This window comes from Schistocerca serialis, chromosome 7 (genome assembly GCF_023864345.2).
Source record: "Schistocerca serialis cubense isolate TAMUIC-IGC-003099 chromosome 7, iqSchSeri2.2, whole genome shotgun sequence".
Lineage (NCBI taxonomy): Eukaryota > Metazoa > Arthropoda > Insecta > Orthoptera > Acrididae > Schistocerca > Schistocerca serialis.
In genome coordinates, this window is record NC_064644.1 from 414,559,357 (window position 1) to 414,572,369 (window position 13,013).

Here is a 13,013-nt window from a genome sequence, read left to right on the forward strand (position 1 = left end):
TTTTGTTTGAAAGAGAATTGCATTAATTAAAATCCGAGCTTTTAACTCTAAAAATAAATGCATGCATCCCTGTGTTAAAACGAATGGCACAGTTATTGCACATTTTTAGACATTTGCCTGCTGGAATGGCTTTCATGTTAAATAATCTGACGGTAATTTAAATTTCATGCTAGAGAAATAAAAAATATTATCCACCAATGTCAAAGGTTACGAGCAATTTCTTTGAGATGGCGCAGAAGCGCAGAGCAGATTGATGAGGAGTGGAAGAATTGTAGGTTAAGTGTCGAGCGGTGTGTGAATGTTTTTACCGTAGTGTTTGTGTTGACAGTCATTTAGGACGTATTTCGCCCGTTTTCAGGTACAGTGACGAAACTTGTAGGTACGTCACGTTTACCTTGGAGTTGCATCATGTTTCCTTCTTCATTGCTACTGTGGAGTTGCATCATGCTTCTTCCTTGTGCAGTTTGACGTTACTGTTAACTGTGTTGAAACCATTGCAGACGACGCCGGGCCACGTTACCACGCTTTGACCGTCGCTGATACATCTTGTTACTGAAAATGCCGGAGGTGACAGCTGACGTCGGAAAATTGGCTATAGGTTTGTATTGTCTAACTGAAATATATATATATTATGCTTCCAAATTTTATCGGAATGTTACATTTATTATTGTGACGTGTCCTAGGTGAAATTTTCACCTCTGAAAAGAGTGGAAACGACGAGTCCGGAGATGGAACAGAAAGTAAACCTTTTAAAACTATTCTACAAGCAATGCGACACGCAGGACGTGAACCGTTTCCAGTAATCTATGTGGATTCCAAAACAGATGATCAGGTTAGTGAAATCGTTATAATGTGTATTATCAACCGTTCAGTATGGTTTTATACAATATTGGACATGGCAACAGCTTTATGTGAAAATAAGTTCATTTGGAGCAAAGGGTGTATGTGCTTAAAGCAAATTACATACATTGTTAGTTACATAACATCGTACGTGCACACACATTTACAGCTGAGAAATAGACGAAGAAATGTGAGGTACATACAGCTAATATACCAATGTATAGCCTATATAAACGCATAAATGTAATGGTATGATTATTATGTACAGTTTACCCTATAAGTACACATATTCATAGCACATTTCTTGACTGTAACTCTTCATTGTTTCGACAACATAAATAAAATTCAAGTTCTTAATTAGCAAAGTTTCTACAACTTTTTTTCGCCTGTGTAAGGGACTCAAGTGAGCTATGTTTTTGACAGTTTAAATGATCTGAACTGGTTTCTGCAAGTTTCTCTGGGAGACAAACCTAGAATACATTTAATAACTTTCTTCTGCCTTTAGAGAACGTAACTAAGCTGATGCATTCCCACCCCCTCCTCCCTCACCAGTATTCTATTCTGCCAATGTGAGTAGAACAACATATAATAAGAGTAGTCACCTATAGTGTCAGATACTTACTGACATTTATTTTAATTTATGTAATAAAACAATTACTCTTGAAAGTTTGCAAGTTAAGTCCATCCTGTGACACTCTTCTGTCTGTCTGTCATTCTTATCCTCTGTCTTAGGCCTAGTTTGTCTGAGATTAAAATAAAGTTTATCTGTTTTTGTTTTGTTAATGGACACCTGTTTGGCCAGATAGTAGTATTTAGTAATCTCAACCCTTCCTCTGTTGTAATTTTGAACACCTGGTAAATTTTCACATATTGTTATCAATATGGTTTCCTCGGCATAGAGTTCATTCTCACAATATGATGTGTGAAATCATTTATAAAACAGTGGATTTATATAAAAAATTAAGAAATGCTTTAGCTACTTATGCATGTCCACACAATTTCAGACATTTTTTTACCTGTCTGCTTCAATCTGTCACAGGGATAATTCTAATTTTTTGAATAACATCTAACTGCTGAAATTCCTTTGAAGCTGGAGTGTAATAGTTTGCAAAGCAGACCTGTCACAGCAAAATATATGTATTTTATATACCAAAAAGTTTACTGTGTTGTACAGATAAACATGTTTCACTGAACTGTCACAGCATTAAATGATGACTAACTGAAACCTTCATCTGCCGGCAGGTGTTGTTGATATACCTCGATGTGGACAGTTCAAAATGTGTGCCCCGACTGGGACTCGAACCCGGGATCTCCTGCTTACATGGCAGACGCTCTATCCATCTGAGCCACCGAGGACACAGATGAATAGCGCGACTGCAGGGGCTTATCCCTTGCACGCTTCCCGTGAGAGAACAGTTACTGTCTTCATATATATAGTTAAAGGATACCCAGCCATTGACCTTCGTCTGTGCAAATGCGCACAGGTTGCCCAAACTCTTACGGGAATCGCCAAAATGTGCGCGAGTAATGAGAGGATGGGCAAATGTCTATAAGGTACATTAAATATGTAGACTTGTGGACAGTTGGGAATGTGAGTCTCGTGGGAAGCGTGCAAGGGATAAGTCCCTGCAGTTGCGCTATTCATGTGTGTCCTCGGTGGCTCAGATGGATTGAGCGTCTGCCATGTAAGCAGGAGATCCCAGGTTCGAGTCCCGGTCGGGGCACACATTTTCAACTGCCCTCATCGAGGTATATCAACAACACCTGCCGGCAGCTGAGGGTTTCAGTTAGTCATCATTTAGTCCAGGGAAAAGCTGCACAGTCATCAACAGTATCTGTTCTTTCGAGAACAGTTACTGTCTTCATATATGTCACAGCATTGTCAGATTGAACTGTAGTAGAAATTAAGAATGATGAGATACTATTGCTGTGGACTGGGTTAATAGTTCAGTAATGACACACTGTTAGAGTAAACCAGAAGTAGTCATGTAAACTTGTTCTCATTTTCCCATTAAAATAGTAATAATCTACATCTAGGATCATAAATTTCAGAGGTATGAACCAGCAGCCAAATCACAACTGAAAAAGATACAGAAAATATGGACAAGGGAAAATTACAAGAAAGCAGACGCTGCTAAGAAAGAAGAAGAAGATGCCGAAAAAAGAGCAAAAAATTTAGAAGAAGCCAAGAAAATTGTCATTAAACAAGATGAGAGTCTACCAAAGGCGAAAGAGATAAAAATAAAATCTGCACCTTCAAGTTGTGACACAAGAGTAAAAATTTATGGCTGGGTGCATCGATTGCGCAGGCAAGGTAATGTTTTAAGGGGGCATTTCCTTTCAGAACGTGATAACTATAGTTCCAATTGCTCTACAATGAGTTTTACGCATACTGTGAATGTCTGATACCAGAATGTGCCATTTATTTATATCTGCACCTATAGTGTGTGAACCACTGTGAAGTGCATGGGAGAGGATACATCCCATTGTGCCAGTTATTAAGTCGACCGAAGCATCCAATCCCACCCGTCGGCTTTGACCCGTGACGTAAGGGTGATGTGGTGTGTGACGTCACGACGGCGTGGAATTTAGTTTGTGAGAGTGGCGTGTTTGTAGGTGTCGTTTTGATGTGATCGGTGGTTCTCTCTGGTGGTGTGTTAGGTGATGTTTCTGGTTTAGTTTGCATGTGTGGCTTGTTTATAGGTGGCGTATTGTTGTGGTCGCTGGTTATGCATCATAGCATTGCACGTGTGTGGTATTGGGACTGTGCTTTCAGCAGAACATTTTTCAGTGAGTTAATGATTTTAGTTTTGTCATTTCGACGTCATTGTAGTTTTTTCCTGTTCGTCGTGTGTGAATTTTGGTAAATTGCTTTTTTTTATGTCTTTGGTAGGTATGGATATGACTGACCAGGTCAACAGTTTTCGGTTGTCGTTTGATGAGGGAGGACAGTGTGTTGTCTCCAATAAAATTTCTTAAACTATTCGGGTTTTTGGATGAAGTTGTGAAGTGTTCAGTATGCCGTGAAGAAATGAGGCTTACTAAAGTTCCGGCGTCTCTGACCAGGGATGGCTGTATGTGGAGATGTCGTAAGGATAACAGGTCAAGGGAAGTGTTCGATTCCAATTTTGTTGGTTTGTCGTGTTTTTTGAGGTAGTGATGATTGTGGACGTGGTTGTAGTTTTGGGTTTTATGGTTTGGTATCGGTAGTTTCTGTTGACCTACATAGGTCAAGGGAAGTGTCAGATTCCAGAGGATATTGTTTTTAGTGGAATTTGGGGAGTTTTGTGTTGGTTTTTTTTTTTCGTCGTTTTGTGTGGTTTGGTATGGTGGTGTGTGTCTAAATTTGTTTATATTTACATTGCCCTCACCCAAAAACCCCCAATTTCCCACGATTGTTTTCAATGTATTTCGTGTTTGTGGCCATGTTTACATAATGTCATAGGCGCCATATTGAAGTCGTAGTGTATGGTCGTTTCCGCCATATTTGTGATGTCATGGGTCAAAGCAGATGGGTTGAATCAGATGCTTCTGTATTTCCACATTCCATTTACATATGCAGTGCGTCTGTGCATACTGCTATTAATATAATCTTGTCCTCCCAGTCCCTATGTGAATGATATGTAGGGGGGTTGTAATATATTCCTGGAGTTATCATTTAAAACAGCTTCATGAAACTTTGTAAGTGGGCTTTCTCAGGATAGTTTCTGTCTTCAAGAGTCTGCCAGTTCAATTCTTTCAACATCTGTGTGACAAACTTCTGCTTGTCAGATAAACCTATTTGTGCTGGTCTTCTCTGTATGCATTTAATATCCTGTATGTTACCGGTCTCTCACACTTGATCAATATTCTCGGATGTGTTGCATGCATTATTTGTAAGCAATCTCCTATGTATACTTGCATTTCCCCAATATTCTACCAGTAAACTGAAGTTAATGGGAAAAAAACAAAGATAAGATTTTTTAGATTCCTTTTAACTCAACTTTATTATGTAACAGCCCTTGGAGGCAGAACTGACAAAAGAAAGAAGTATGCACATGTGGTGGCAGTTATTTAAATTCAGCAGACAGTGTTAAAATTTGGGGTATTACTTACCTTCATTTTTTGGAAATCAGTACTTAAATTGAAGCAGTTTTTTATTCAGCATTCCTGCTGCCAGTTACCTTTTCCATTCCAGCTTCTTTTTTACTTAATAGAGGGTTTATGAGCTTTCATTGAAGTTTGCCCATATATTTATCTTATTTTGAAGCTTCACTGTACAGGACTTACTGTGGCATTTTAGTCAGTTGCATGTCTGCAACAGTTGTTCATACACCTATCCTGTAACAATTTCTGGTCAGAAGTGACTTCAGTTATGCCTCCAGGAGCATTTGTAATGTTGTTTCTTTGCTGATAATGTGAAAATTGGTACTTAGTAGGGCAGGGCAGACTGTGTGCAGCCCAGTGGCTGTTTAAATAAACCAGTTTTAAAGTGTGATGGCTTACTAAGTTTCTGGTTCATCCATATGAAAGTCTTGTTGTGTACAAGCTCGGATGTAGTTCATCTCTATAACAACACACAAGCATCCAGATTGTGAAGGCAGTGCAGTTCATGTTAGTGGTGAATGTTTCATAATGAGCCCCTGATATTTTTCAATGTTGATGATTGCGCCAAATGCACCAATTTTCTCAGTGGATGTTTCTCTGTTACAGAAATCACACATTTCAGAATTTATCTGGTGGTGTTATTTATTTATAAAGGAAAGTAGATTAAAAATGGAATCAATGTTGGTAACAGCTGCAGATCATTGTCATCTCAGTTAAGGTTTTAGTGTAAGATGGGAGAGGTAACACTATCAGACTAGAGCCCAGATTATTAGAGAGAGAGAGAGAGAGAGAGAGAGAGAGAGAGAGGGGGGGGGGGGGGGGGGGGGGCAGATCAAGAAAATAATCTTTCAGGAAGGGTCTAGCTTCTGTTACAAACATATGCCTTTTACATGAGAGACAAAGTATAATGCCCACTTTAAGCAAGAGGAAGGTGCTCAGTGTAACCTGAGAGGTGTTGTGGAACAGAATGAATCTATAACTCTTGGCAGATTAAACTGCATTTAGGACTGGAACTAAAATTTGAGTCCTTTACGAAAGAACCAAATTTAGTTGGTCTAAGGCAAAGTTTGGTTCCTTTACTGAAAAACTGTGCGTAGGTGGCACAAGGCACAGCTTGTCTCTTGGGAAGTTGTATTTATGACATGGTTTTGTATGTACAGTCCTGACGCTCTTCCTTTTAATGATGTTAATTCTGTGAAGTTACAGTTAGTTAACTTATGTTCAGAGCTTGTCTCCCTGGAGTTCTGCCTAATTTTTAAACTAATTGAATCACTTTAATTATTTTGATTCAGCATTTTTTGGTAGTACTGTAAACTGCTGCTGAATGTTTATTGATTTTTGACGAACATTAACATCTAGACTTCCTTTTCATAACTTCCACTGGGTCATACTTGTTATTGTTTTTGTGCCAAAGTGAATTGTTTTCTATAAATGTAAGCTACAAGACAAGGTTCATTTTTTTTTTTTTCTTTTTTTTTTTTTTTTTTTTCGTTTTGCCGTTATAATAAATGCTCTAATTCATGAGAGCTGAAATAAGGGAGTTCTGTAATTCTGTTACTCACTTGTCCCATTACAGTAATCTTGTAATGTTGTTTCACACTTTAATTTCTCATAATGTTTCAGACATTTCAGGCATGGAGCAGTCAAGTGTAGTATGTCACATAGATCATAATTTACATTGGTGATTGCTGTACTGATTACCCCTTCAATTTGGACTGTGCACTTTCATTTATAGTTGAAGTAACAGTATTGAAACCGCAGCTTTAGAGTATGGATATAATGTCTGTTATCATTCCCCCCTTCTTTCTTTCCCCTCTCTCAACTTCAGCAATGCTGGCATTGAGTTGGATTTTGTATTAGTATACGACTTATCTTTATCTTGTAAACTATTCGTAGAACACAGTGAACTGTTCTCAAATAAATTTAAGCCTGTTATCAATTTGGCGTGTTTGTCAGGTAGTGGTATGAAGTGATACAACAATATTTTCTCTAAATGACAACCTTTCCTTATGTACCACACCATTTTACTTTGCCCAGGGAAGGCCTTGATGTTCATCACTCTGCGTGACGGGTCTGGCTTTCTACAGTGTGTTCTGAATGACCTGTTGTGTCAGACATATGAGGCTATTGTCTTGACTACAGAGTCATCGGTCCAGTTATTTGGAACAGTCAAGAAGGTTCCTGAGGGTAAAACGGTGAGTTACACATCCAGTGTTGTATGTTAACAAACTTAATAATAAAAACTCATCATTTCTTGATTTACCAGTCGTTTGATACTACAGACTTACTTGCTACAAATAATATTTAGTCGTGCTCTGTTTCCGCCTAATCCAGCTACGTATAAGGAATATTTTGTATGTAGACTGCTATGTGGGGCAATGTTAGACCTGCAACTTTACTTTGTACCTTCACAGCAAAGACAACACATATATAGTGAATTTAAAAATTATTCAGTCATTTAAAATTTCTGCAGATAAGTTATTGCGCTGACAACTGCAAAAATGTGTTAAAATTGCTTTTGTGATGATAACCAACCATTTGCTTTTTCTCAAAAATATAATAGTGATATGGTTTATTTTTATTTATTTACACGTCAAGTTCCGTAGGACCAAATTGAGGAGCAAATCTCCAAGGTCATGGAACGTGTCAGTACGTGAACTTACAACATAAAAGTAATAACAGACAAAAATAAATATTCATGAACGTGCAAGAAAATCAGTCCATAAGTTTAAGCAAACGCTATCAGCTATACAATGAGAATCAGCTTGATTTTTCAAGGAACTCCTCGACAGAATAGAAGGAGTGACCCATGAGGAAACTCTTCAGTTTCAATTTGAAAGTGCGTGGATTACTGCTAAGATTTTTGAATTCGAGTGGCAGCTTATTGAAAATGGATGCAGCAGTATACTGCACACCTTTTTGCACAAGAGTTAAGGAAGTCCGATCCAAATGGAGGTTTGATTTCTGCCGAGTATTAACCAAGTGAAAGCTGCTTATTGTTGGAAATAAACTAATATTGGTAACAAGAAACGCCAATAAGGAATATACATATTGAGAGGCCAATGTCAAAATACCCAGACTCGTGAACAGAAGTCAACAAGAGGTTCGTGAACTCACACCACTCATTGCCCGAACCACCCGTTTCTGAGCCAAAAATATCCTTCTAGAATGGGAAGAGTTACCCCAAAACATAATACCATACGACATAAGTGAATGAAAATAAGCAAAGTAGACTAATTTATGTGTCGAAGTATCACTCACTTTCGATACCGTTCGAATAGTGAAAATGGCAGTATTAAGTCTTTGAATAAGATCCTGAACATGGGCTTTCCACGACAGCTTACTATCTATCTGAACACCTAGGAATTTGAACTGTTCAGTTTCACTAATCATATGCCCATTCTGTGAAATTAAAACGTCAGGTTTTGTTGAATTGTGTGTTAGAAACTGTAAAAACTGAGTCTTACTGTGATTTAACATTAGTTTATTTTCTACAAGCCATGAACTGAGGTCATGTACTGCACTACTTGAAGCAGAGTCAATGTTGCACACAACATCCTTTACTACCAAGCTAGTGTCATCAGCAAACAGAAAAATTTTAGTTACCCATAATACTAGAGTTCATATCATTTATATAAATAAGGAACAGGAGCGGCCCCAACACTGACCCCTGGGGCACCCCCCACTTGATAGTACCCCACTCAGATCCCACATCACAGCCGTTATCAACATTGTGAATAATGACCTTTTGTTTGCTGCCTGTTGCTAAAGTAAGAGGTGAACCAATTGTGAGCTACTCCCCTTATTCCGTAATGGTCCAATTTCTGGAGCAATATTGTGAGATCAACACAGTCAAATGCCTTTGTTAAATCAAAAAATACGCCAAGTGTTCGAAACTTTTTGTTTAGCCCATCCAGTACCTCACAGAGAAAAGAGAATATAGCATTTTCAGTTGTCAAACGACTTCTAAAGCCGAACTGTACATTTGATAGCAAATCGTGTGATATAAAATGATCAATTAACCTTACATACACAGCCTTTTCGATAACTTTTGCGAACACTGATGGCGTAGAAATAGGTCTAAAATTATCTACACTATCCCTTTCTCCCTTTTTATAAAGTGGCTTTACTACTGAGTACTTTAATTGCTCAGGAAACTGACCATTCCTAAAGGAAAAATTACAAATATGGCTAAATACAGGGCTAACATGTGCAACACAGTACTTTAATATTCTACTAGACACTCCATCATAACCATGAGAGTCCTTAGTCTTCAGTGATTTAATTATTGACTCAATCTCCCTCTTGTCTGTATCACAGAGGAGTATTTCAGGCATCAATCACGGAAAGGCATTTGCTAAGAAATTTATATGATTTCCTGTAGAAACTAAATTTTTATTTAATTCACCAGCAATGCTCAGAAAATGGTTGTTGAATACTGTACATATATCTGATTTATCAGTAACAGAAATATTATTACTGCGAACTGACTTTATATCATCAACCTTGTGCTGCTGACCAGACACTTCCTTCACAACTGACCATATGGCTTTAATTTTATCCTATGAATTAGCTATTCTATTTGCATACCACATACTTTTTGCCTTGCTAATAACATTTTTAAGCACCTTACAATACTGTTTGTAATGGGCTGCTGTAGCTTGATTGTGACTACTTCTAACATTTTGATATAATTCCCGCTTTGTTCTACATGATATCCTTATCCCACTAGTCAGCCAACCGGGCTGTCCATTACTGCTAGTACCCCGTTTAGAATGTTCTAATGGAAAGCAACTCTCAAAGAGCATGAGAAATGTGTTACGGAAAGCATTGTATTTATCATCTATATTTTTGGCACTATAAACATCCTGCCACTCTTGTTCCTTAACAAGTTTTGAAAAACTCTCTATTGCTGTTGGACTAACTTTCCTACGTAGTTTGTAATTAAATACGACATTGGTTTGAGTACAAAAACCTTTTAGTGTTAAAATTTGTGCATCGTGGTCTGAAAGGCCATTCACCCTTTTACTAACAGAATGCCCATCTAGTAATGAAGAATGAATAAAAATATTGTCTATGACTGTGCTACAGTTCCCCTGCACCCTAGTTGGAAAAAACACAGTTTGCATCAGATCATATGAATTTAGGAGATCTACCAAGTCCTTTTTCTTACACAATCATGTACAAAATTAATATTGAAGTCACCACATATAACTACTTTCTGGTACTTCCTACAAAGTGAATCAAGAACCCTCTCTAGCTTAAGCAAAAATGCTCTGAAGTTGGAGTTAGGGGACCTATAGACAACAGCAATTAGAAGTTTAGTTTCACTAAATTCAACTAATGCTGCACAACTTTCAAATATCTGTTCAGTGCAGTGTCGTGATACGTCTGTGGACTCAAATGAAATACTGTTTTTTACGTACAGAGCCACTCCCCAACCCTGCAAGGAACTCCTCAAGAAACAGCCAGCTAATCTGTAGCCTGGTAAAGGAAGCCTCTGAATTATCAAATTATTTAAGTGGTGCTCTGATATACCAATAATTTCAGAGTTAACATCTATTAGCAGTTCACTAACTTTATCTCTAATACCTCTTGTATTTTGATGAAATATGCTAATTCCTTCTCTACTTGGAAGCATTACATCCTCTGGAGGTGAGCCCTTAGTTAGAGGCACTTCCTTTAAGCAGGTATACCTATCAGCTGACTTCAGTCTAAAAAAGGTGCAGCTCTAACACCAACTACTACCGGAATTTTTCCGTGAGTGATACCACCACCACCACCACCACCACCACCCACTACACTGTCACCTATAAGCTTAGCCAGCCTCCCCTTCCCATACCTATTGAGGTGCAGGCCATGCCTAGTGAAACCCCATCTACTGATAGACCCAACTGGCACCACTGAGATGTGATCCATGCCCTCCGCCATCAGTGCCCTCCACAGCCCCACATTAACGCACCTAACAGCCGCATTAAGGTGAGGCCGATCATGACGCTGAAACAGTTGCATGAAATGCACATTAGTGCCACCAGTTTGAGTAGCTATCTTAACCAAGTCACCACTTGACATCATATGCCCCGTCCCTATCGAGACTGTTCCCTGCTCCACCCACTATCACTACCTGATCCTCTTTCGTAAAATTCTTACATAACTCCCCTGTTGAAATCAACATGCTTCATATGATTCGTCTCAGTACAGAACTGAGTCTGTGAAGATGTAATGAATGCCAAAATACTGCATACCATTTTAAATTCCACTCACATGTTTTTCTAAAAGTGCCAGCACAGAATATAGCCAATACTAGGATTCTGCAGTTATGCAGTTTTTGTAAACCAAGGAATTATCTGCATAGTTCTTCCATAGTTAAATGGTGAGAACTGTATTTCATGGAAAGCTGTGTTCAGTTTGATTCAGAAATTTGACAAAGGACATGAAAGAATCACTGTGTGTCCTGGTGGCCCTCTGGAGATTTTAAATAAAGCCACATTGTAACATGTGGAAGAAATTGTCTGTGAAGATCACTCAGTAACAGTCAAACTTGCATTTACCCTAGGTAAATTGCTCTCACAAAACTGGGTACATAAGTGGCTGAATTTTCATAAAGTTTTTCCACTGAATCAAGGTAATTATATATGGAATGGAAGTATCATTCAACCATAGAAGAAGAAAAAAAAATCTAGGATGTCATAATGCTGAAGCTCCAGTTTGATGGTGTTACTATTAATGCTGTAACCTGCTGTACTGCTCTTACAAGGGGAGGCCGCCAATTGTGAAATTCAGATTCAATTCATACTGCGCATAATAACAGCTCATGGCCAGAGGTGCAATGTGGGAAAGCACCAAGATGCACTTCTCAGCCGTTGTCGAGAAAATAGACAGTTAAAAGATAAAAGAAACCGTTGCGGTGAAATACTCTCTACGATTAATAATTTCTTGCAGCATCGTGGCGCAGCGGTAAGCTCTCGGGTTTGTAATCCAAAGGTCGCCGGATCAAATCTCGGGGCATGCAAATTTTTTTATTTTTTTGTAATTCAAATGTGTACACACACACACACACACACACACACACACACACACACACACACACACACAATTCCCGGCAATCAGTTGCAACAATTGTGCATATAATAAGTTGTTGAAAGTCGTTTGTCGTGGAAAAATAATACTTGAAATAAAACACAATATCACAAATAATATTCAAGTGGATACAATTTATTGAAAAGTTCGGTATACACTCGCACATAATTAACAATTAGTGACCAGAAGTAGCTGGAGTATCGCACGAACCAGAGTGATAGTTATCATAGAAACATGGAAAGCAGAAAACAGGACGACATTGAGCACATCTGATAAACGATGCATTTTTATAAGAACAATTGTTTTTTAAATTATCTGTTGGGAAACACACCTCATTGACATTCTGAAAAATTGTTCCATCGTTCGTCAAGTTTGATGCATACCACTCGTATCGTATCATATCGGCAAAAATCGGAGAAGACAATTGGTGGTGGACGATGGATTGGATTTTTATACAATCGTCTCTGGAGTTGATGTCACTGTTTCGCTCGACTAAAAAAGCACAATTTTGAAGGCGCTTGATCAAATTTTTTACCTGCCGGTAAAAATACACGTCACACGGTTGGACGAGAGGAGTGCACTTTGGAGGAATGACTTTTATAGTGCACGTTGGTAACTTCTTATCGTCCTGGAACATCTCATCGTATAAAGCCGGGTTCGTTTGCCCACCCCAAGAGTCGATCAGAAGGAGAAATTCTTTCTTTTGTACGTATGGTTGCAAAGCATTACGCAAGAAGTCCATGAACAAACCCGTTGTTAGTTTACCGGATTTGGAGGATGTAATAACAACGTTGGTATATTTCTTGGCGTACTCGTCAACTGTCTTCTGTACTCTGGGTCCAAACATACCTGTGGACTCTTGGAGGCAATGAAAACAAGTGGCAAGACTTGTCCAGACATCGTGATTGAATATTGTGACGTATACGAATGCGTCACCTTGTTAATGTCGTGTCGGGTTACCAGGACAGCCTTTCTGTGTGTGTGTGTGTGTGTGTGTGTGTGTGTGT

At 38.5% G+C, this 13,013-nt stretch overlaps 1 protein-coding gene across 1 annotated transcript in view; it reads left to right on the top strand.

Annotated features, from left to right (window-relative positions):
- Window positions 1–213: 213 nt before the first annotated feature.
- LOC126412438 (asparagine--tRNA ligase, cytoplasmic) overlaps window positions 214–13,013 on the top strand; it is a 38,532-nt gene continuing 25,732 nt past the window's right edge. The window contains exons 1-5 of the mRNA XM_050082036.1: window positions 214–379; window positions 501–598; window positions 684–832; window positions 2,893–3,154; window positions 6,964–7,121. Coding sequence (XP_049937993.1) covers window positions 559–598; window positions 684–832; window positions 2,893–3,154; window positions 6,964–7,121 — 609 coding nt within the window. The 5' untranslated portion in view covers window positions 214–379; window positions 501–558. The remainder of the gene's footprint in view (window positions 380–500; window positions 599–683; window positions 833–2,892; window positions 3,155–6,963; window positions 7,122–13,013) is intronic.